The sequence below is a fragment of the Hemicordylus capensis genome, chromosome 6 (genome assembly GCF_027244095.1).
Source record: "Hemicordylus capensis ecotype Gifberg chromosome 6, rHemCap1.1.pri, whole genome shotgun sequence".
In the NCBI taxonomy this organism is placed as follows: domain Eukaryota; kingdom Metazoa; phylum Chordata; class Lepidosauria; order Squamata; family Cordylidae; genus Hemicordylus; species Hemicordylus capensis.
This window is the reverse complement of record NC_069662.1, coordinates 144,011,227-144,037,208: the sequence shown is the minus strand read 5'-3', so window position 1 is coordinate 144,037,208 and position 25,982 is coordinate 144,011,227. Positions and strand designations below refer to the sequence as shown.

The window sequence follows — 25,982 nt, the reverse complement described above, 5'->3', positions numbered from 1 at the left end:
TGGCTGCTGCTGCTGCTATATAGGGCAGGCTAGCCCAAGGGTGCGAGCCTCTTGGCACGAGCCGAAGGGCGAGAGCACAAGGGCTCTCGTCCTTGTGGCTCTCTGCCGTGGGGCAAGCTGCCTGAGGACCAGAAGATCTCTCTCCTTCCGCCCTGAAGAGCCATCTTCTCACAATTAAGAAGTCAGCAGGAGACTACGCAAGCCTGGTTTTGTTTTGTTTTTAATTAAGCCAAGAAGCCGTGGTGGGTTAGTCTGGGGAGATGTGTCTGGGGGAGCAAAAAAGTGGGTCTGGAGCGGGGGCGGCAATATCACAGGTAGCGGGCAGAGGGAGGTATGGCGGTGGGAGTTGGGCTGGCCGTTACAGGGGAAAACGGTCCAGGCAATTGAGGCCTGTTCCTTTTTCCGGCCCTTCTCCCAACCCTCTGACCCTAGGGAGCTCTGGGAACACTCCTTCGAGGATTAGGGTGCTGCTGCTGAATGCCAGGTCAGTTAACGCAAAAACATCTCTCATCCACGATCTGATTGTGGATGAGCGTGCTGACCTGGTATGTGTGACGGAGACCTGGTTGGATGCGCTGGGCGGGGTCGGTCTCTCTCAGCTTTGTCCTCCAGGTTTCCAGATCGTGCAGCAGCCCCGCCTCGAGGGTCGGGGAGGAGGCGTTGCAGTCATCTTTCGAGAGACCCTCCTCGTTTCCAGGTGCCCGGTCAGGCAATCTCAGAATTTCGAGTGTTTGTCCTTGAGGGTGGGCCTCCGAGATAGGCTGGGGATTCTGTTGGTGTACCGACCACCCCGCTGCACTTCAGTCTCCCTACCTGAGCTGGCGGGGGTGGTCTCGGAGGTGGCCTTGGGTTCCTCCAGGCTTATTGTTTTGGGGGATTTCAATGTCCACGCTGAGGCCCCCCTAGTGGGTGCGGCTCAGGATTTCATGGCCTCCATGGCAACCATGGGCCTGTCTCAATTGGTATCGGGCCCTACCCACGTGGCGGGACACACTCTGGATCTGGTTTTTGCCGACCGGGAAATAAATGATCTGGAGGTGGGGGAATTTGAGACCACTCCCTTGTCATGGACAGATCATCACCTGGTGGGGTTTAGTTTGACTGCTCCGTCTGCCCTCTGCAGGGGTGGTGGGCCGATTAAGATGGTCCGCCCCCGGAGGCTTATGGATCCGCTTGGATTCCAGACGGCCCTCGGGGAGTTTCCAGTGTCCAGAGCTGGTGACCCTGTCGACGCCTTGGTTGATCTCTGGAATGGAGAGATGGCCCGGGCTGTTGACACGGTTGCCCCCAAGCGCCCTCTCCGGCTTAGTGGAGCCCGTTCCGCTCCTTGGTTTTCCTCGGAGCTTAGGGCGATGAAGCAACTCGGACGACGGCTGGAGCGACGCTGGAGGAAGAGTCGTCACGAATCCGATCGAACACGGGCTAGAACCCATTTTAGGGACTACGCCGTGGCGGTGGGGGCGGCGAAGAAACGTTTTTTCTCCGCCTCCATTGCGTCTGCTCAGTGCAGGCAAACAGAGCTGTTTCGTGTGGTGAAAACATTGCTCCACACATCCCCCCGGACAATGGGGGAGGAGCCATCTACAGCTCTTTGTGATCGGTTTGCCTGTCACTTTGCAGATAAAGTCGCTTGCATCCGTGCTGACCTGGACTCCAGAGTTTTGGCAGTTCCGGCAGACGTGCCTTTGGCACCATCTGGTCCCGTTGTGTTGGATTCTTTTCGGTTGGTGCGGCCTGAGGATGTGGACAAGATCCTGGGCAGTGTGCGGGCGACTTCGTGCGCTCTTGACCCTTGCCCTTCATGGCTAATAAAAGCTGCCAGGGAGGGGACAGGCAGATGGCTGGAGGTGATGGTTAACGCTTCATTAAGGGAGGGCAGGATGCCATCGTGCCTTAAGGAGGCGGTGGTAAGACCTCTATTAAAAAAGCCCTCCCTTGATCCCTCCAACCTGGACAACTATAGACCTGTGTCTAACCTCCCCTTTTTGGGCAAGGTGATGGAGCGTGTGGTGGCGTCCCAGCTGCAGAGGGTCTTGGATGATACGGATTATCTGGACCCTTTTCAATCTGGCTTCCGCCCCGGGTATGGGACTGAGACTGCCTTGGTCGCTCTAGTGGATGACCTACGCCGGGAACTAGACAGGGGGAGTGCGTCCCTGTTGGTTCTGCTGGACCTCTCGGCGGCGTTCGATACCATCGACCATGGTATCCTTCTGGGCCGCCTCTCGAGTATGGGAATCGGAGGCACTGCGTTGCAGTGGTTCCGGTCCTTTCTTGAGGGGAGGGTCCAGAAGGTGGTGCTGGGGGACTACTGCTCGGCCCCGTGGCCGTTGGCCTGTGGGGTCCCGCAGGTTTCGGTCTTGTCCCCCATGCTGTTTAACATCTACATGAAGCCGCTGGGAGAGGTCATCCGGGGATTTGGACTGAGTTGTCAGCAATATGCGGATGACACTCAGCTCTATCTCTCCTTGTCATCTGATCCTAGGGAGGCGGTGGATGTCCTGAACCGGGGACTGGAGGCCGTGATGGGTTGGATGTGGGCTAACAAACTGAAATTGAATCCGGATAAGACGGAGGTGCTGTTGGTCAGTAGGAGAGCCAGTCGGGATGTGGAGATTTTACCAGTTCTGGATGGGGTTGCACTCCCCTTGAAGGAACAAGTACGCAGCTTGGGGGTACTACTGGACCCGGCTCTGCTCTTGGAAGCTCAGGTGGAGGCGGTGGCCAGGGGTGCCTTTGCACGGCTTCGGCTGGTGCGCCAGCTGCTGCCCTTTCTCGAGAAGGCAGATCTGGCCACAGTTACCCACGCCTTAGTCACGTCGCGGCTGGATTACTGTAACGCGCTCTACGTGGGGCTGCCCTTGAAGAATATCCGGAAACTGCAGCTAGTGCAAAACGCGGCAGCGAGGGTGTTATCCAGAGCTGCCCGTTGGGAACATATCACCCCCATTTTGAAAGAGCTGCACTGGCTACCGGTTCGTTTCCGGGTCCAATTCAAGGTGCTGGTTTTGACCTTTAAAGCCCTAAACGGTTTGGGCCCAGGGTATTTGAGGGACCGCCTGCTCCCAAGGGTTGCTGCCCGCTTGACGACATCTGAGGGGGCCCTCCTCCGGGTGCCGACAATGAGAGAGGCCCGGCTGTCGTGCACTCGGGACAGGGCCTTCTCTGTTGCTGCCCCCAGACTCTGGAATGCTCTCCCAGTGGTCATTCGCTCCTCGGATTCCATCATGGCTTTTAGAAAGCTTGTAAAGACTTGGCTTTTTACCCAGGCTTTTACATAATCGTTTTTACTGCTGCTTCTGGGTGTTTTTATTTCTTGTATTGTTTTATGCCTGTTTTTATATGTTTTTATACTCTTAGCATGTTGTTTTTATTGTGTTTTTATTGTATGTTTTTAACTTTTGTAAACCGCCTTGGGGCTATATTTTAACGAAAGGCGGTATAAAAATGCATAAATAAATAAATAAATAAATAAATAAATAAATAAATAAATAAATAAATAAATAAATATAACTTCATTAAGGACAGTTCGGTATGACTTTTGTCTTCCCACCTATACAATCATTTTGCCAAACTCCCCCCACTCCCATGTACCTATGGAATGTTACAAAGGGGTGGGGGGAATGAGGGCTTTAGGACCAACATAAGCACCTGAATTGCAGAGGCAATCTGAGTCTTACTGCAGTCTGAAAATGTGTATTAATACATGCCTTTATGTCATTCACACAGATGCGCCGGATGTAATGAAATACTACAGTGTCTTAACTGTTAGTTGCTATTCAAATCTTAACCAAGCTATTCTATGTATACATTGTCAAATAGGTATTATACAGTCATGGTCATGCCTGTATGGTCAAGGTGAAGTGTAAAAGCAGCATCCCGCCATTGTAAGCCCTGAACATTCAGCAGTCATAAAATCCAAGCCATCTTCAAATCTCTCTGAGATTTGGTATGGAGCAACTAGATGACAAGCCCTATGGATTTCATGTCAATCCATAGAGAAATGACTGAAATATAACCACCACCACCCCAAGTTGATTTTGCATGTTGGTGACCTAAATTTGGCCAAAGGCAACCTATCTAATTTTTTTTGATGTTATCAAAAATTAAGGTCCACAGAATTGTGATTTGTTTTAAAGGGAGAAGTTACTATAGGCCACAGTTCTGATTGCTTATTGTTGCTTTCTCCCTCTTAAAAAGGATACTGAAGTCTTTATTTGTGGGGCATTGAACCTGTTTTGCTGACTTATTCATCAGTTCTTTCGCTGTAAGTGGTCTGTGTTGAGTCTGTGGGTGAGTTCAGATGATCCAGAAAACCATTGTCAATCAATGTGGCGGGAATAAAACCAAGCCTGTGTTCTCCCCTCTCGAGATATTCTGTTAGTTTAACTATGGGTCTGCATGTTATCCGGGAACTGTGGTTTAACTATAGTTCACAAACCAGGATATGAAATAGAGATCCTGCTGTGGTATCAGCAGAGAAAGCAGCCTGTCACTCCTTTTTTTAGTCCAAACAAGTACAAATAGAGACTGACTTATCCCCTCCAACTTTTCTGTCCTCTCTAGTGCTGGTCTTTGACCAGTTTGGGGTATTGAACCGGTTCACTTGCAGCTGTGGGTATGTTGCCTTAGCAAGAAGCCATATTGTCCATGCAGTTTGATGTGGCTATACCTATTCTGGTTGCAGTTGTCTGGTTGGACAACTTTGCTTGGGTAAAGAAGGTGGCTTAAGTCTACAGATGCAGCAGGACATGAGAGGTTCTCTTTAGTACTGTCTTCCTGGGTTCTGTGTGTTGGGACTTTATTACCTCTACAGCCCCTCCAATCCCTCCCTATCAATATGGTTTGGGGCATAAAGGTGTTCCCAAAACCCGAGTCAGTCTCCTCGCTCGGTAAGCATTAAAATATTGTGCTAGTTTAATAAATAGCACAATATTAATAAAGCACACTGAAAGTAAGTCATAGCACAGTATTCTTTCATCCTGAGTGGAAGAAAACATGTTGATCACTCCTGGGCACCAAGAAACATTTTTTCATATGCCATTCTAGGCTACTGGTAGTTACGTTCACGACAAGCTTCCTAAACAATCATGTCTTTCCTCTTCACTCGATCTGTTTTTACAGTAGAAAACAGAAACATGCTGGATAATGAAGTGTGAGACCCAGTCTTATGAAAGAACAAGTTTCAGCATTCATAATTTCTCACCTATTTTGTTTACCTGGCAGCTCATCAAATTTTAGCATTATTGAGTTTATAAATGCATGATTACTTCCTCAGCCCTCACTCCTCTAGTTTCTATTCTCCCTTTGTATTTTTTCATTTAGACATATATTCTCCGCAGTCCTTAAAACTCAAACCTCCTCTGTGGTGGGGGTGGGTGAGCTATGAGCATGTGGTTTTCGTGTTTATTTTCTCTTCATTTATAGCTGACACTCTTGCTAAAACACAGTTTGCTTAACCACAGTATTCCTTTAAAATAGCTATCTTGTACATCATTTTAGAACACGTTTGCTGAGCAGATGGCATGATGTCATTAAACATTGCCTTCAAACAGAAATCTCATTCAATTGCCAATTGTGGCCTGAGACACTTAGCGTATTTGTACTATACATTTGCTGCCCAATCACTGTTTAATATCTAACAAGTGGCTGAAGAATTGAAAATTTTAAAGTCTATGTGTCTTTGTGTATCTCTCTCCATATATGCTGTGTGTTTGGACTTTGAAAGTGGTTAGCAGGAGATCTGATTAACTATTGTCCTTTTCTGTAAAAATCAAGCAAAGCCAGTGACGTTATAACTTTAGGGTATGTATATCTTTTTTTTTTAAAATTTTACCTAAGAACAGCCTTGCTAGATCAGGCCTAAGGCTTATCTAGTCCAGCATCCTGTTCCACACAGTGGCCCACCAGATGCCTCTGAGAAGCCCACAGGCAAGAGCTGAGGGCATGCCCACTCTTCTGTTGTTCCCCTACAGCTGGTATTTGAGGCATCTTGCCTCTGAGGCTGGAGGTGGCCTATAAGCACCAGACTAGTAGCCATTGATAGGCCTGTCTTTCATGAATTTGTCTACGCCCCTCTTAAAGCCTTCCAATCTAGTGGCCATCACCACATCCTTTGGCAGAGAATTCCACATGTTGATTATGCAATGTTTGAAAAAGTACTTCCTTTTGTTGGTCCTAAATTTCCTGACCCTCAATTTCATGGGATAACCCCTGGGTCTAGTGTTAAGAGAGAGAAATTTATCTCTGTCCACGCTCTCTACTCCATGCATAATTTTATATACCTCTATCATATCTCCCCGTAATCACATCTTTTCCAAACTAAAAAGCACCAGATGCTGTAGCCTTGTCTCATAAGGAAGGCCCCTGATCATCTTGGTTGCCCTCTTGTGCACCTTTTCCACTTCTACAATGTCTGCCTTAAGATATGGTGACCAGAACTGTATGCAGTACTCCAAATGTGACTGAAGCATAGATTAGTATAAGGGCATTATGCTAGCATTTTTATTTTCAACCCCCTTCCCAATGATCCCTAGCATGGAATTGGCCTCTTTCACAGCTGCTGTGCACAGTCGACATTTTCAACAAGCTGTTCACCATGACCCTAAGAGCTCTCTCCTGATCAGTCACTGACAGCTCAGACCCCATCAGTGTATATGTGAAGTTGGGGGTTTTTGCCCCAATGTACATCTCTTTACACTTGCTTACATTGAACCACATTTGCCATTTTGTCGCCCACTCACGCATTTTGGAGAGATCCAAAACTGGATCACCCAGTTTGGAGAGATCCTCACAGTCTGTTTTGGATTTCATTACCCTAAATAGTTCAGTGTCACCTGCAAACATGGCCACTTGGCTGGTTACCCCAATTTCTAGATCATTTATGAATACATTTAAAAGCTCTGGATCCAGAACAGATCCCTGGGGGACCCCACTTCTTACTGCCCTCCGTTGTGAAAACTCTCCATTTATTCCTACCCTCTGCTTCCTGTCCTTTAACCAGTTACCAATCCACACATGGACCTGTCCCCTTATGCCATGATTACTGAGTATACCCAAGAGCCTTTGGTGAAGAACTTTGTCAAAAGCTTTTTGGAAGTCCAAGTATAGTATGTCAACCGCATCTTTTTCTCAGAGTGGCTCTTAAATGCTTATGGTACAAAAGGCACACTTCCTTCTATCTGATTTGACTTCTTTCCTTTGAGCCATCAAATTTTCCTGTCGTTGGTGTACACCAGTTTGGGGTGCATGTGAGAGGTCTGATTACACAGAATATATCTGGTCATCTATTGAAACACAACGTTGTCAAACTGGGAACTGCTCAAAACTGAGAGGGGACAAATTACCCTTCAACTGTTTTGTGTCTTCAAAATGTGTGTGGATAGACATGATACATGACATGTAATCAATCATTTATTTGTGGAGCTTGGTATGTATCATTATCGTTTTCTCTCGACTCCAGTATGTACTTCTCGAAATGAGATAGTCTGAGACTCAAGCATGCCTTTGACTGAAAGCCCTTTCCCAAAATTCCAGGTATGTGGTGGCCAGTTTGCACTGAAATCTGATTTCAGGATTGAGCCCTGACACAAAGTCTTGGTATGGTTAAATGGGATTGGATCTGTTACGTTTTAACAAAGAACATTTTGGGGGGACATGCTTCAACCAGTGCAGCTATTTTTCTGTCTGTGGCCAAGGCTGTTTAAACAAAAACATTAGGATCTGGACAGTGATCCACGGCAGTCATAAATATTGGGTTCTGCGGCTGCGCAGACCACTTCGGGTAAAAGAGGCACCTTTTAAAGTGGTGATTCTCTTAAATTTAGCAGAGGGTAGAGCAACTATCCCTTTCTGACCCCAGCACAGCATTTTTCTAGTGACTTCTGCTGGTGTCTCTCTTGTGCTACTTGTTAGATGATGAGCCCTTTTGGGAAAGGAAACCATCGTATATTCTGTGTAAGCCACTTTGAGAACTTTTGCTGAAAAACCGTAGATAAGTAGTAGTAGTCATTGTCCCATACTATATTTGTCACTCTAGTTCACCTCCAACCCTGCAGTATCTTCATCTGCTGGTGAATGCTGCTGTTTGTCCATGCAGGCAATTTCTGTATACAGTTGGACAATCATTGAGAGAAGGAAAGCATTGGAAAGTAAGACCATTGTTGATGTTCCTTGAAATACAGATGGAAGAAGCAATCTGTTGTGCCCTAGGACAAAGGATAACTTAATAGCTGTGGCTCTGGCTACTTTCTGAAGCTCTGTGTGAACATTTCCTGGCAAACAGAATTTATTTATAGCTTAGATATAATATAACTTCTAGTGTATGTGGAGGGAATACATGCATTTTTGCTTTTTTGCTTTCTTTAAACAGAGAACATGGTATCCCTAGATATCTGTTGCGGGACCTCGAGTTTTAAAGGAGACAAGGTTGGCAATGTTTTTAGTGCATAAAATAGGTTTGTTGCTAGAGCATCATGTTCTCATCTCAAACAGAGATTAATTCAACATTCAAAACGTCCTGAAGGGTGTAAAGGTTCTGAGAAACTTGAGCTTAAAAGTGTACAACAAAACATCATCCAACTCTGGAAATTCTTTCTGTAGTAGCTGAGCAGGGAGTTTGGCTCTAAAGGGGCAGGGAAATTTATTTTGGAGGAAGGGTAACTTGTTTGGCTTTAATCTGAATTTCCTCTACCCACCAAGGGGACCTCTTCCTATAAGCAGAGTCATCAAAACCTTTTCTTACTATTGACCTAAAAAGTTCACTTGAATGAAGTCTCTGAAATCTCAAATAATAGTTGCTTTATTTTGTTGTGTGAAGAACAAAGAAGTCAAAGTAGAAACGTTTCTTTCAGGAAGATCAACATTGTTTTAATGAAACTGTGCAAGAACTAAGAGGATTTGTCTCCAGTATTTAAACAATCTTCCTAAACTTGCAAAAGTAGAATTAGTTTTGTGCAGTACTTCCTTTTAATTCAAAACTTGGAATATACTTTGTGCCTGAATCTGCTTTGTTCTTACTACAAATGACAGTATGGTTTAAGATTATAAATTTAAAGATACATTCCAAAACAGTGTTTCAAGACACACTCACAAAAAGGGTACATTTTGCACATCAAAATACTGTGATAAGAGTATTGTGATAAGAAATGGAAGGGTTGATACAATTAGTTTAAGCTGGTCATAGACCAAAATGAAGAAATTGAATTAGTTTCTTGAATAGACACAAGAATCCTGACCATTTAAACATGGTTAACCAAAATTTTCAATGCCAGTTCAAATTCCTGATTAATAATGAACCAGTGTTAACTGTGGTTTAACCCCTGCTAACTGGGCAAAAAGACACCTTTTTAACAAGACGATTCTCTTTATTAGCGGGGAGAGTAACTGGCTCTATCCACCCCCAGCACAGTATCCCCAGTGACTGTTGCTGGTGTCTATCTTATGTTTCTTTTTAGATTCTGAGCCCTTTGGGTACAAGGATAGATGTTTGTTTGTTTGTTTGTCTCTCTATGGAAACCGCTTTAGAAACATTTGCTGAAAAGCGGTGTATAAATATTTATTGTTAAGGTTGGTACCAGCATAATTTTTAAGTATGCTTGAGGCTGGTGGAGAAGATTTGTAGGGGTGGGTGGGTGCACTATTTTTGTGACTTCCCAATCCCTTTAACCAGTAGAAGATGAAGAGCCTTCACATTTTGTCTTGCCTAATTGCCAGGTGGTGTTTATGGCTGCCACTGACCCCTGCATTTCTCCACGTCCTGTGGCATGTGCAGAGAACTCAGTGGGGAATGGAGGGGGTGTTTCCTCTGCCTTTGCACCAGGCCTTTAGGGAAGACAACAAAGTGCAAGAAGCATCATCATCACCTAGCTGAAGTGGAAGACAGATGAGGCTTTTGGAATTTCAGCGTAACAGAGGTAGGAATAGAATTCTCCCCATCGATACCACCAATAACTGCAAAAGCATATGTGAATAAACAGAAGGGTATGAGATCCACCAGCTACACTGCTGCTTCTCAAATGCCAGGTATCTTCAGCCTAACGGTATATATGCTTGAGCAGGGATTGACCAAAAGGCACACATTAGTCCAAAAGATTGTGGTTTCTGGACCTGATAAGAAAGTTGATTCAACAGTCTTGGAACCTACCCTTCTGTCCAGACTTCTTGATTCAAGTCCCAGTGTCTTATCCTTGGCTACAACATTCTACTTAACATCATGGAGGCCGAGTGACAACAGCTATGGAAAATAGCTGTTTAGATGGAGTCATATCTACTCTTTTTGCATCAAGTAGAAATCTTTCAGAGAATGTACTTTGTCTTGGCATAAGCAGATTAAAGCAACAGTTGGCCATTTCCAGCATTCTGGCCCATGGTAGAGGAAAGTCGATTCTACTTACTTTCCCCTTACATTAGGGATGTATGTGACTTTGTTTGAAGGGTGCTTCCTTGCTCAATCTGCCCCGTTCATAGATTATCTACCTGATACCTTAACACTGTGGTTTCTATTAGGATTGCTAGTCACAGGCCTGAGAAAAACATTTTTTGTTTAACATATTTATATCCCACCCCACCAATACGATACCACTTGGGCCGGCTCACAAAGATGGTAAAGCGATAAACGTTGATGCTTAAGACGTGTTGTTGGTAGCACTGGCCTTGGCCCATACAGTTTTGGAACTTAATGCTCTTTCTGTTAAGAACTGTATTTTTCACCATAAAACTGGTACTATTCCTGAACCCAGCCTTTAGTACTAAAGTGAATTGCACATTTAATATGTTACGAATAAGTGGGAGAAGCAAAAGGCCCTCAGTTTGATCTATATAGAAACTAACAGGAACACCACAAAATTTGTGTGTATAAGGTGTCGTCTTTGAATTCAAAGGTATTTTCCTTTCTACTATTTCCAGATGGTTTAGGGATTATATTAAGAAGACCTATTAGGTCAGAGATGAGGATCTTTGGAAGGTATCACAGCCCTTTGAAAACCACTTCAGCAACATAGAGGTAGTTATTTCATTGGAGGGATGCAAGGCAGCTATACATTTATTAAGCATAATAAGAAAAATGCATTTTTTCCTTTGTAGCCGCTTTTGGGAGAAGAACAAGTGGTCATGTCGGTGACAGCAGTGAGGAAGGGGAGGAGCAGGAGCGGGGTTTGGAGGAGGGTGGGGAGATCCCTGGGGATAGGGTGCTGCAGCTTGGCCAAGAGGCGCCAGCAACGCTGCAGCCGCGACCAAGAAGGGTGAGGGGTATATAAAGGGATGGAGGAGTGACCAAGAGGGGTGAAGGAAGCAACTGGATGGAGGAGGAGGAGCAGCAGGAGTGTGGCTCAGGTGAGACTAGAGAGATCTCTGATATGAGGGGGGGCTGTGGCAGAGGTTGAGGGGAGCAATCAAGTACTAGCGCTCAGATGCTCTGTGCAGGTTAAGCTAGTAACAATTAAAGCACATGAAGTGTCTATTGAATCAAATATTTCAGTACAGCTGTTGGCTACTGGAAAAACCTTTTAGATACTATGTGAGGAATTAATATGATGGAAATGTCTTTTACTGTGTAAATCGTTCAAATAATATGCCAAATCACATCATAGTCTAGGGTATCAGGAATGTTTGTATTGGGGGGTGTTCTGGGGGCGGGGGAGGGTTGGAGGGGGAAAAGTAATTGCAAACTGTGTGTAAATGACAGAGAAATTTCCAGTTCAAATTTTTCTAGAAAACCCACAAGTCCCTTATCAAAGTTTCTGGGGAAAACCTAAAGACGGGAGCTCTTAGAGAGCAGTTATTGAGTTAACCGAGGCAACTTGGAGAGACCATATTATGCCTGTCTTAAAACAGTTATACTGGCTGCCAATATGTTTCTGGGCAAAATGCAAAGTGCTCGTTATTACCTTTAAAGCTCTGAACAGCTTAGGTCTGAGTTATCTTAGATCATGCCTTTTCTGCATGATCCCCACTGCACGTTAAGGTCATCTGACGAAGTCCGTCTCCAGTTACCACCAGTTCGTCTGGTGGCAGTTCAGAGGCGGGCTTTCTCTGTAGCTGCTCCTGGGCTATGGAATGCACTTGCGGCAGAAATCCATAATCTGAGTTCATTACTGCCTTTCATTACTGCCCTTAAAACCTATTTGTTTGGCCTGGCTTTCCAGGGTTTTTAAACTGTTGTAAATTGTTTTAAATGTTTGCCCTTGTTTTCCAGGGTTTTTAACTGTTTGAATGTTTAATTTAGTTTTATTCTGTTTTTATAGTTTTGATTTTAATTGTTAACTGAACTTAATTGTCTTTATTCTCTTGTAAACATGAGCCATTTTGGAAGGGCAGTATATAAATCGAATAAATAAAATAAAACACACAGAGGGAATGGTGGGCAAGAATAAATCGTTTTCACAATAAATGAGATAAGCAGTGGAGTTCTCCACTGATCTGCTCTGGGGTAGATAGTGTTTGATCCATAAATGATGTAGATTCAGGGGATAATTTTGAGACAGCAAATATGCAGAAGACACAACTTTATTGAGACTGGTGAAATCCTGAACAGAATCAAGAGTTCCAAAGGAATATCTGTTGGATGACAGATAACTGGGAAACACAGTGACAAATGTAATTCAGCTTAAGCAAGTGCACAGACATGCCCTTTGGGACAAAAAATTCTGATTGCATTTATAGTGATAAATTCTCAATTAGCGATGACTACCCAGAGAAGAGATCTTGGGTCATAGTAGCAAGCTTACTGAAAATGTCAGCTCAGTGAGAAAGGAAAATTCAGTACTGGAATTATTAGTAAATTGGTTAAAAATAAAGTATCAAGTATCATGCCATTATATAAATAAGTATAGGATATTTTGTGCAGTTCTGGTTGGAACCCGAAAGATCTGGAAAAATATCTATTCGATAGATCTGGGGAAAGTACATAAAGAAGCAACTACATTTTAAAAGTGTTGATTGTATCATATGATAGAATTTGGGGTCATCGTCAGGTTCAGAACAGACGAATGAAGTACTTATTCAAATTCCTGAAGGCGTGTCACACTCTTTCCCTACTACCCCAGAGGGCAGGTAAAGGTAAAGTGTGCCGTCAAGTCGATTTCGACTCCTGGCAGTGGCACCTACAGAGCCCTGTGGTTTTCTTTGGTAGAATACAGGAGGGGTTTACCATTGCCTCCTCCCGCGCAGGATGCGATGATGCTTTTCAGCATCTTCCTGTATCGCTGCTGCCCGATATAGTACCGGCTGGGATTCGAACCGGCAACCTTCTGCTTGTTAGTCAAGCATTTCCCCTCTGCGCCACTTAAGGGCAGAACTAGATCTAATAGACTTAAGTTATGGGATTTTGGTTGATCATGAGGAGAAACTTCTTAATGGTAAAGAGCCCTTTGTCAATGGAACCAACTAGCTAGGGCTCTCCATCACTGGAAAGGTCTTTAGAGAGAGACTGGACAACTAGCTGTTGAGAATGCTGTAGCTCTGGATTTCCTGCATCAAGCAGTGTGGCTGGACTAGATGACCTACGAAGTCTCCTCCATTTCTTCATACAATACACAACAGCTTATAGACACTGTTGCCACAGAATGTGATGGTAGTAGCCACTTTTTTAGATGGCTTCAAAAGGGGATGGACACATTCATTGAAGATGGGTTGGTCAATGGCTGTTACCCATGATAGTGAAACCAGATCCTCCATTGTCGGTGGCAGTACGCTTCTGAGTATACATGCTGAGAAGAAGCATTAGGATATGACTAATGCCATCATGAGCTACTTGAGAGCTTCCACAGATATGTCACCCGCCTGTGTCAAAGGTGGAATACTGGATTGGATGGACCTTGGTCTGATCCAGTAATGCAGTTTTTATGTTCTTAAGTGTGTAATTAGTTTGATTTTATTATTTCAATCTATATTTGCTTCTGCTGCTAAACTAAAATAACAATGCTAGAAAAGGCTAGTATGACAAAAGTATTTTTTATAAAATGGATCATTTTGGCAAAGCATTCTAGATCTTGTAATTGTGGTATAATTAATGTGTATGGGGACATGGGGAGAACATCTTAATGCATTTAAATAAATTAACATCTAGAAGTCTTGAAAAAAATAAAATTTACTTCATTATTGTACAGAAGTATGTATATCTTTAAACAGTTAAACCATGTGTATACACTGTAGGACAGAAGTAGATAAACCAGAGTGTTCTCTTTGTTATGGCATAACATTTATAATTTATGGAATATGACATCTGTTTTCAGGTATGTTTTACTGTGTAAACACTTTTAAACTAAGTTTATGAGCATAGGTTATAACATGCTAGTTCTCCTCTACCAAACCCAGAGAACTTTAGGGACTATTTTGAATAAACTCAAATGCTGACAATTCTGTTAAGTAAAATTTAAAAATACCTAAAATTATAGTTTGGGGACAGAAATTACTACTTGTATAGGTCAGTAACTCTGGAAATGTGAATGGTGAATTAGAACTTCCTAAATCATAATTTACTTCATCTTCTGTCCCTCTTCAGGATAAACATCTTATGCTTTTTGCCCTTAGCAGCATTATATACTGCAGATGAAAAGTAAGGAAATATGTGAGAAATATGGGCCCAGAAAACCAAAGGGGGTTGGGGGTGGGGAAGAAATCACAAATGTTTAGCTTTTCTGTGGGTTGGTCTACATACCCAAAAATTTTTCCATCTGACTTCATGCTCTCAGTGCTTCACCAGAAGCTGATGATGAATTATATCTACATGTTCACTGCTAAATGCTTCCGTAAGGTTGTTTCTTTGCAGATGTCTAACTAGCCGGCTTATGTTGTCAGACTACTTCTGCGGCTAAGTAAACTGCTTTCTCCCATTATCTCCTAGATCCATGAGAAACTGCACTACTATGAAAAGCAGAGCCCTGTGCCTATGTTGCATGGTGCATCGGCCTTGGCAGATGATGTAAGTGTCCCTGATGAGGCCATTGGCATGCTATTCCCCCAAAGTGCTTGCAAGCAGAACGCAGAACAAGCATATGAATGGGACCGTGTGAGCTGGATGTGCAAAGGTTTCCAAAGAGGTTGTCATCACAGGGTTGTTAATGTTGTTTTGATTTTTATTAGATGTGTTACTGTTATAATAACATGACATCTAGATAGGCTCTTGTTGTGCCATGCTCCTACGTAAGAGGAATTACCGGTTAGAAGTCTACAGTGAAGGGGAAACTGTCAGCTGCTGATGTGTTATGGGAATCTTAGACAAGAGGAATGTTTTCAAAAAATAAAGACAAATGAGATGGTTAAACTGCTGACAGAATACGAAAAATGACAGATAATGCTGAAGAAATGAGGCTTATGAAAGATGTAGGAAGGAGTTGTCAGAAAATAAATGTTTAAAAAGTAGAGATTTATAGATATTAAAGCTTTCCAAATTACTTCCATAACTAAAAAATAAAATCTAGAATGGTTGGCATTGATAGAGTATTTAATTTCCTGTTACTGTAATTTTTATTAATAAAAAAAATCAAGCCTGCCTTTTCTATATTATATGGTGAATTCTACAGCCCTGATGAATTGTACACACACCTGTATAAACTATGACAGAACTTGAGGTAGGCAGGATTTTTTTAAAAAATCAAGTTAAACTGATTAAAGTGAAATTTAGGTATGCTTGGCACAGTGGTGTACACGCAAGGGCAACCTCTGCTATGATACTGTTTTTTCTGAAAACAATAGATCTGTAGGCAATACGTTGATGAAATGCTTGATTGGCTCTCATTTAATTAATTTCTTGCAAATAATGGCACACTAGCAGCTTTCATTTAACATATCTGCAGACATATCTGCTTGAGTAAAGGGGCAGGAGGAAACGAAGTATTTTGTAGATTCATATTCACTGGAGTTGGGAAGACCCTTCATTGTGAGGTTTTACAAAATCCTAAAGAACATGAATATTTCAAAATGAGGGGCCGTTTATCTGCCTAAGAATTTGAAGAAATGCTGGCGTTCTTAGTTTTCCCCAGTGCTGTCTTTAGACAAGCTTATATATTTGCCAAGATCCCCCCCCCCCTTTTCTGGGACAGGAGCCATCTTGTTTATTTTATCTTGTTTGTTTATCTATGTAGTCTGTTTTAAGCATATTTTGCTGAAAAGTGGTATATAAATATTTGTAGTAGTAGTAGTACCCTGTTTCCCTGAAAGTAAGACCTACCCCGAAAGTAAGACCTAGCAGTAATTTCTGATGTACCGCTAATATGCCCTAGTGCATTTTGGGGGGCTAAAATTAATATAAGACACTGTCTTATTTTCGGGGAAACACGGTAGTAGTAGTAGTAGTAGTAGTAGTAGTAGTATTACCTTGAATGGAAGATGGTTACAATTAAGGTGCTTCATGGCACATAAGCAAGCAGTAACTATTTGGATGCTATAAAGGCGGCTGTCAAAAAGTGGGGCCAGGCTACTGTGCCTAAGGAGCACAGTAAATTAATGTTTAGTCTACTGTATTTTCTGGTAGAAAGGCCGCGGCGCGTACATTTAAAAAAGTTACTTGAAGGAGCTTGTGGCCTTTACGCTGATGTGGCCTTTATGCCAGAATTGAAGGGCAACGGAAGGAGGTGTGGCAGCAGCACAGGAGGAGAACCCTCCAACACACAAATAGGCTCAACGTAGTCAAGAGGGCCTGGAAGGAACAGAGGCAGTGGCGGAGGTGCGGCAACAGCGCAGTTGGGCTTCCCTGGTTCTGGGTTTGCATGCTTCCCCCCTCCATTTCCTTGGAGGGCTCCTTGGAGGAAGAGCGGGATATAAATATAAAAATAAATAAATAGATAATGAGAAATGTGCACTGAACCTTCTGTGGTGGTTTGGTTTGAATCGAGCTAGGTTCACCCCTAATGCTGAATATAGCGTTCTAGTCTAAGAAATGTGACAAGAGTACATTCTGTTGCCTTAAGGCCAAAATTAGCTTTCAGGTGAATGACAAATTCTGTTGTTTGATCATATTGTATCCAAGTTAGTGCTTTGTGGTATAACCAAATCTAAATATAATTGAGTTTGTTATTGAAGACCATTTTCCATCCTCTAGAGTGGTCAAATATCTGGTAACTTGATACAGGCCATATTACTGTGATTAACCTGTCTGACATTTAACAAGCTACTTGCCTTATGTAGGTAAACATAATAAAGTTCAGACTACTAGCCCTGTAGGGGCACTCTGCTTACTTAGCCTAGCCCTAAACAGCATAGCTACTGTGGATTTTTGGAAGCAGTCTAGATTTCACCACTTCATTCATAAACTGTTTTTTATAGACAGTGTCAGAGTTTGATCCAGTCATTTTTACAAGCAGCCCTTTGTCTGCACGCAAAGGACCATTCACTTAGATGAAGTGCTGGGATTTGCCCTCATTGCTATAAATCAGAACATGATCTGGGCGTGCTGTTGCCAGATATGATTACTTTAGTCAAACTCGGTTGAGAGACCTGGCCAGAATCTAGCATTAGGGCCAGAAGATGAAGAGTAATGATTGATAGTCTGTTTTTCTTCATGCTGAACACACTGGAAAGTAATAACCTTGAACAAGATTGATTCTTGGTTGTCACTGACACTGTGAGTAAAACAATGCTCTTGCTAATGTTCTTTATGTCACTTCAATCTCCTTCACAGCTGGCTGAGGAGCTGCAGAGCAAACCACTAAACAGTGAGATCAGAGAATTGTTGAAACTACTGTCAAAACCCAATCTCAAGGTGAGGATGTGTTACTCGCACCTGTTAAAATGGACACTTGGTCACTCACTCCTCTTAGCTTTCAAAGTTTGCCAAGGCTCTTGTGGAACATTCCTTGTCCAGTGTGGTTATACAAACCTGCTAGGAAGAATTTGCTTAAGGAGTTTAAGAAATTATCACTACAGTGTGGAAGGTTGCAGAGATTTGCAAAACCATTTCAGTGTACAGGTGAAATTGAATGTTCTAGAAAAAGCAATGAACAGGAACTTGGATCCAATTTGCACGTAGCCTTGGCATGTAGAATGCAGAAAAGCCTATATTGCCTCACCATGACTTGCATCTAAACAGGGTTTGGGGGTTAACTTAGTAGAAGTGATTTTACGTTTCTTGTGTGGCACAAGTGACTACAAAACAAAGATTTTCTTCTGAAAACTATGCTTAGTAGCAGTGAAAATTAGCAGTGGTCTGTAAAGTTACCAGTTTGCAAGATGATATTTTACTGACTGCATAGCCCCCTCTTGCTTGTATTAGTGGCTGTTCCTGGAAAGCATTCTCTGTCTTTCCTCCTTTGCCTTGTTACTTTTGTGTTGTGCTTTCTTCTGTAGGGCACACAAATAAGAAAAGCCGATAAAACACTGTAGCAAACTTGGAGATGAATTAAAACAGTATACACAGTTGTACAGATTTAACACTGCTTGATTGTGAAGGTAAAATACAGATTTAACATTGTCTGACTACGAAGGCAAAATACATTTGATGTGTCTAATGCCCCAAGGCAATCTCTCGGACTAAAGTGTTCCATTGTAACCTAGACTAGAAAAGAGCAACTGGGGAAACAGCCAAGTTCTACCCTTCAATAAGTCTATGCTGATTAAAGATATACCTTCATTAAGTTCCAGCATAAATTGTGCCAATTATAATTTGGTTTTCAGGCAATTTCCTTCTCAGCTACATTCCTGAATGGGTTTAAAAAACACTTTAATAACGTACCAAATCAATTTTTGCAGATGCAATTTCAAATATTCCTCAAACGATTGTATATTGATATCACCTGCATCTGCTTTTTCTACAATTATGGCGACTCTTCTTGCAACCACTGTCATCACAGAATTGAATCACTATACTGCTTAGTTTACTTAGTTTTTCCATATGATCTTGAACACAGGAGGGATTGAGGTGGGGGGGCGGGGTGGGGTGGGGGGACAAATGACGTTTTGCATATATGAACCATCTAGAGCTCAGTGGCACAGGCACATAGCTGCCTCATACTCATGGAACTCTTTGTGCTCTGGGGACAGACAGGTTGTTTTGGCTGGGTTTTGCTAGGCCAGACAATGTGGGGTTTTAGCATTTGTTTAAATTGTTACTTGTTACCCTGAAGGCACATGTGAAGTGTTGCAAATTAGACTTCTTTCCAAAGGCTCTTTACCCTCATGCTATTCATCACCTTTGGAAATTTGTATAAGTGCATGTAACTTGAAGAATCATAAAAACTTTGGCCGCCTGATGTGTGGCTGATGTTAAGCTGCAGTTGGAGGTGAAGTAATGGAGGAAACCATAGATCTGTGGGCAGAAGATTATATCTATCACAAAAAGATATGCATACATTTGTAATAAATATGAGACAGTGTGTGGTAGTGGTTGGACTAGGCCTGAGTACCCAAATATCTATTCATCTTTGAAGCTCATTGGGTGACCTGGAGCTATCCTTTTTTCTCAGCCTACCTCACAAGCAGTGTTCTCTCTAATTTTTTACATCTGTGGGCAGAATGAGTTTTGTTTGGGGCGGCAGTATCAAGTCAGTGTGTGCGCACGTGCATTCAGAGTGGGGCCTTCCGGATTCAACCTGAGTGGGATCTAAAATTAACTGAACAGATAGATAGATAGATATAATATTTAAACCATGTGTGCGAGCACACATGCACATGCCTTAGAAGAAACACTGCTTACAAATACCTCACAGGGTTGCTATGAGAATAAAATGGGGGAAGGCGAGAATCTTATGTTCCCACCTGACTTTGTTGGGGAAAAGGTTAGATAAAAGTGTATTTAGAAATAAATGTTTTTTGATGTAACTTATCGTGGATATTCACTAGAGAATGGGATTATAATTCCAGATAAATCATATTATCTTAATGTTTTATTCAAAGGATTGAGTGGATTTCAAAATATATGCCATCCTGTGCTGGATGAGCTTTGTGGTTAATTACAAGGTATTGCTCTGAGCCAGGAAAATAGTATTACACCATTGGCATGTGTCTCCTTCGATGGTTTATTTTTGGCTTCAATGGGCTCATAAAAAATCTTCTGGAAGATTATTATAAGCATTAATTACTGGCCAAAGCAGAATGTTCCATGACATTTTTGTTAATCATACTTTATTTGAGAAACAGATATAATTCAATGTGTTGCCCTCTCATAAGAAGCACCTAAAATAAAGCTATTATTTGCATAAAAATACATTTTGGCTGTAATTTTAATACCCAAGAAGCCTGTGGCCCTGATATGGAGATTGGCAAGTGCAATCATTTTCGCAGGCTTGCTCCTCTGTAGAATCCATTACTGTTGGAAAGAGGGGGTGACTCATTAGTGGTGGACTTGTGTGCCCAGTCTACCAATGTGCTTATGAATGTCGTTTTCCAGACAGCGATTTATAGCTGTTTCATTACGGTTACAGTTGCGGGGTGTTCAGACAGCAACAGCCCTTGCTAGCTTTTCCCCCTGATAATTGGCCCTTCAGTGCGTGAAATAACGGTCTTTTAAAAAGCTGCACTCGTCAACAATCCTGAAAATGGCAGCATGGGATATTGAGAGAGATAGGAGCAGCTGTACATGAGCTGGAGTATGGCTGCCTACCTGGAGGTTACCTTTGGGCTTCTCAGCTTCACCCAGAAGGCCCCCTCCACTGCACGCCTCTGCTGTCCTCTTGCTTGGAGGCAAGGAGCCCCTGGTGGCGCAGTGGTAAAACTGCCGCCCTGTAACCAGAAGGTTACAAGTTCGATCCTGACCAGGGGCTCAAGGTTGACTCAGCCTTCCATCCTTCCGAGGTCGGTAAAATGAGTACCCAGAATGTTGGGGGCAATATGCTAAATCATTGTAAACTGCTTAGAGAGCTCCGGCTATAGAGCGGTATATAAATGTAAGTGCTAAGTGCTTGTAATGCCCTGTCACTTCCTATCACTAGCTAGCTTGCTGGTGTTTTTGCTTACATTTGACTCTTTGACTCTTTTTATTGCTTTTTAATAATTTTACACCATCAGCACTTATTTGTAGTTCCACAAGCCAACAGACCCACCAGCCATATCACTTGTGGGGTGGGTATGTTTTTTGTGGCGGTGGATTGGAGGTTGCTTTACCTCTAGATTCTTTCCAGGGTATGTGTGCCTTGTATTCACCCCACCCCAGATATATATTTCTTTAGAATATTTGCCCAAATGCATGTTGGCACAAACCAGAAAACACACTTCAGTCGTGTTTGCTGAAGAAATGCTGGTCATTTCTTCTATAGCCATAACATCTCTGTGATGTTTCTTGGAGTACGAGTGAAGGGTTTTTGATTATGCTTCCCACTTAGGCAGGTGCTAGCCTAGATCCTTTGCTAGGTTTCTGCTCCACACTTGCTCGTAATTAAAAAATAAATAAATTCAGTAGTCTTTTTACACATCCACCCTTCTGCCTGCTCGTGCAAGCATACCTAGCAGTAAAATCTTGGTTCTTGGGGATTTGCTTTCGCTGGCCCCCCTTTTTTTTGCTTTGTTTTATTCTTAGTCTTTCTTGTTCAAGGACCATTTATGTCTGCAATGGGTTCTCAAAATGACAGTGTGGAAATAGGTACCACCTCGCCATTTTAAAGTCCCCTGCACCAGGTGATCTCCCCTGCTTCTGCCCTCCGTTTTGTAGACAGTATGAGTAAAGGTGAGGAAGAGTTTACCTTTCCCAAAGAAAGGTAACAGCCATGATAACAAAGCTTTTACTGCCGTGGTATGCTTTGCTGAGCAGGCAAAAGAGTGGATGTGCACAAAGAAAAATAAAAAATAAAATGACTTAACAGACAAAACATAAAAGAAAAACATAATCATGGACTGTGTTTGGGTCATCTATGAGGAGTGGCAAAAACAGTGCTTTCCTCCTTACTGTTAGCACTTGCCCCTGGATTAGCATTGGTAGCTCTATAACAGCATAAATGTAATAGAGGGGCAGTTTTTCAGTATTGGTTTACCTGTATCCAATACAAATCAGTGGCTGACATACAGAGAAAGGAAGCACCAATGTCGTGAGAGGAGCAGGCTAAAAGTACTTCCCAGCTAATTGCATAGGCGCTTAGAACTATTGCAGAAGCATTTGTGCTTTTGAGGAGTAGTCTCCAATCTTTAATGTGATTTGTAGGACATTCATAATCCTGGGTTCTGTGTCACTCAAGCTCCTCATGGTTCTCTAAGCAGGACATGTGCTTAGTGCGACCGTTTATTTTTCAGTTAGAACGCTGACTCCCTCAGTTCCTTTCTGGTCTCCTTAGTGTTCAACTTGTTGGACTGCATCAGTAGATAAGGAGGGTTGAAAAGTTGATGGCCTAGGATTACGTGTATATTCTACTGCCTGTCTATCAACATAGCTAATTATATTGCCTATATGGCTAAATACCATCATTCAGTTTGGGAGAGTGTATATAAGGACATTGATAACTTACTTGAGGACTTTCAGTGCAAATTCAAGCAAGCCTTTGCCAAGTCCATGGATATTATGAAGCAGCATCTCAGCTCAGCCAAACATCTTGCAGAGACAGCATCTAGGTCCTTGGCCACTGCAGTCTCTATCCATCACCATTCTTGGTTAAGATCTGCTATTCTGCAAAATGATATGAAGGAAAAAGTTGATCATCTTCCCTTTGATGGAAAACGGCTCTTTAGTGAGAACACAGATGAGACAATGGAGAAACTTATAAAAACAAAATAACTGCCAAAACTTTTACATCGGCTATGCACTCCACTTATGCTAATAAATATCATCCCTGTGGGAGGCAAAGACAGGCTTTCAAGTTGACTTCACGGTAAGGGCTACAGAAAACCTTACTGCCATAATCCACACAAAAGGTTCCCAGTGAAGGGCAAACATGGTTCTCATGGGAAGCCACAAGACCTTCCAAAACAGCACCTTTGCTTGTCCAGAAATTCCGCTTTTTCCAGATCTTTCATCCACTTCCACAACCATCAGATTAGCCCAATATACACCTGCATGACACAACATAATATCAGATGCCTGGGTGCTACACATTGTCACCACGGGCTATGCAATAGAGTTCTACTCCTGCTATTTCCAAATTCCAAAGGACGGGGTATAAGGCCCATTATGGACTTGAGGATTTAAAACAGCTTTGTCAATGCAAGGAAGTTCAGAATGATAACTTTGCAAAGCATCCTACCTCTCCTTTACAAGGAGGAATGGCTTGCAACATTGGACTTAAAACATGCGTACTTCCACATTGGCATACAGTCCGACCACAGAAAATACCTGTACTTTACAGTGGGAAATGTGGTGTTCCAGTACAATGTATTGCTGTTTGTGAAGTTTCTGGGTGCAGTGGATAGTACAAAGTGCATGGCTGCAGTCATAGTTCATAGAACGGAAGAGATCTTCATCTTTCCTTAATTGGATGACTGGCTCAAAACAGCAAGCACCGCAAGCAAGTTACAATCTGGATCGTGATCCATTGCATTCATAAGAGTGGGTTCTGTGCCTGTGCAGGACCATTCAGGCAGAATGGATCATCAGTTACAGGTAAACAACCTGTTTTTCTCAGATCCAATATGTTCTACATATTTTGGAAGATCTGGGGATCCAAGTGAATTGGAAAAAGTCACATTTGGAATTGGTCCAGTGGATACAGTACATAAGAGTGTTACTAGACACTCAATCAAAAAGGGCATACTTGCCAAGCGAAAGACATAAACTGATAAGAGATGTAGTGCACACTTTCTGGGAGACCAAGTCAGCATGCCCATCAAATCAAATGCCTATTAGGCTTGATGGCTTAATGCACAGTGACATTATTATTATTTATTATTATTTCTTGTTTACACAGTCAGACAGGTGTTATTGACTGGTTTGTTTTATCCAGACATAGAGTCCTTCCCAAGGGCCTGGGATGCCAGAATTTTATTGTCAATTGTTATAGATATCGTCGCAGAATATAGGCTGTTCCCAGTAAAGCTGCTTTTTGTAATTGGCTGATGGTGATTTCTGTGGTCCCTATGGTGTTGAGGTGCTCTTCAAGGTCTTTTGGAACTGCACCCAGGGCGCCAATGACCACTGGGATTATTTTGGTCTTTTTCTGCCACAGCCTTTCAATTTCAATTTGTAGATCTTTGTATTTGGTGATTTTTTCTATTTCTTTTTCTTCTATTCTGCTATCCCCTGGTATTGCTATGTCGATTATTTTGACTTGTTTTTCTTTCTTCTCGACTACAGTTATATCTGGTGTATTGTGTGGCAGATGTTTGTCTGTTTGTAGTCGCAAGTCCCATAATATTTTTACATCTTCATTTTCTACAACTTTTTCAATCTTATGGTCCCACCAATGTTTGGCTACAGGTAGCTTGTATTTTTTGCAGATGTTCCAGTGTATCATCCCTGCTACCTTGTCATGCCTTTGTTTGTAGTCAGTCTGTGCAATCTTTTCACAACAGCTGATTAGGTGGTCCACTGTTTCATCTGCTTCTTTACAAAGGCGGCACTTGCTGTTTGTGGTGGATTTTTCTACTTTTGCTCTTATTGCATTTGTTCTTAGTGCCTGTTCTTGCGCAGCCAGTATTAAACCCTCTGTTTCTTTCTTCAAGTAACCATTCTTAAGCCATTGCCAGGTCTTAGTGATATCTGACTTTCCACTTATATTGTGCAAATATTGACCATGCAGGGGCTTATTTTTCCATTTTTCTGCTCGGTTCTTGACTTGTTCTTTCTTGTAGGCCTGCTTTCTTTCATTGGTGTTGAATAGTTTCTTGTTATTGACCATTTGAAGTGCATCTTCTTCACTGTCCTTGATATATTCTTCAAGGCCTCTCTTCTCCTCCTCTACTGTTTGATGGACTTGCAGCATTCCTCTTCCACCTGAGCTGCGAGGGAGGTATAGCTGATCTACATCACTGTGGGAGTGCAGAGCATGATTGATGGTCATTATTGTCCTGGTCTTACGATCCAGCGTCTCTATTTATTATTATTATTATTATTATTATTATTATTATTATTATTATTATTATTATATCCCGCTCTTCCTCCAAGGAGCCCAGAGCGGTGTACTACATACTTAAGTTTCTCTTTCAGAACAACCCTGTGAAGTAGGTCAGGCTGAATGGGGATTTGAACTCGGGTCTCCCCAGTCCTAGTCCAGCACTCTAACCACTACACCACGCTGGCTCAGTGTGTTTGCTGATGAGGCTACTACAGCTGTGATTCCTATCTGTATTCAAACCCAATCTGCACTGTCAGCAGATGTCTTTGGACGTTCCTGTGCATGTTCTTTGCTCCCTGCGACGGTGGAAGAAGGAGACGAATCTGCTTGTGGCTGTTGCCTTCAAGGTACCTTCACCTGTCCTCAGTTTGACTACTGATGCTTCCCTCTCTGGATGGTGTGTGCATTGTGAAGGGCACAAAGTGCAAGGTATTTGGAATCTCCAGCAGAGCAGGCTGCACATAAATTTTCTATAATCAATAGCAATTTACCTAGTTCTGAGATCTTTCCAACCCTTATTAGCAGTGAGAGTTGTATAGTGGGAGTTGGACAACACCACTGCCATTGCGTATTTGAACAGACAAGGTGGAATGGTTTCCTGCTCCCTGTGTGAATTGAGCATTCAAATTTGGAACTGCTGTGTTTGGCATTGGGTGTATCCTGTTGCAATACACATAAGTGGCAAGGACAACGTACTCGCTGACCGTCTTGAGTCATGTGACGCTCAACATACAAGCCCACGAATGGGAAGTTTGTCAGGAGTGCATAAATATAGTTTTTCATTGATGGGGTACACCGTCCATTGACCTCCTTGCCACACAACAAAACCAAAAAATATCATACTGCTTTCAGGCAGGCCTAGGTCATCATTCTGTTAATGAACAGGGTTCTGGCCAAGATTCTGCAAGAGGATGTGAGATTCATTTTAGATGCTTCGTAGTGGCCACGTGAGCAGTGGTTTGTGACAATACTTCGCCTGTCTTGGGAAACTCTAAGACTGCCAATAAGGCCAGACATACTATCACAGGACAGTGACCTAATCCTACATCCAAGCTGCCGAACACCTAAACTGACAGCGTG

At 42.6% G+C, this 25,982-nt stretch overlaps 1 protein-coding gene across 9 annotated transcripts in view; it reads left to right on the top strand.

The window, feature by feature from the left end:
• The window catches only part of MPP7 (MAGUK p55 scaffold protein 7), a 151,699-nt gene that overhangs the window by 60,875 nt on the left and 64,842 nt on the right, over positions 1-25,982 (top strand). For all 9 annotated transcript variants that reach the window (XM_053262885.1, XM_053262886.1, XM_053262879.1 and 6 more), the window contains 2 exons: positions 14,843-14,920; positions 17,618-17,698. In XM_053262885.1, the coding sequence (XP_053118860.1) occupies positions 14,843-14,920; positions 17,618-17,698 (159 nt within the window). The remainder of the gene's footprint in view (positions 1-14,842; positions 14,921-17,617; positions 17,699-25,982) is intronic.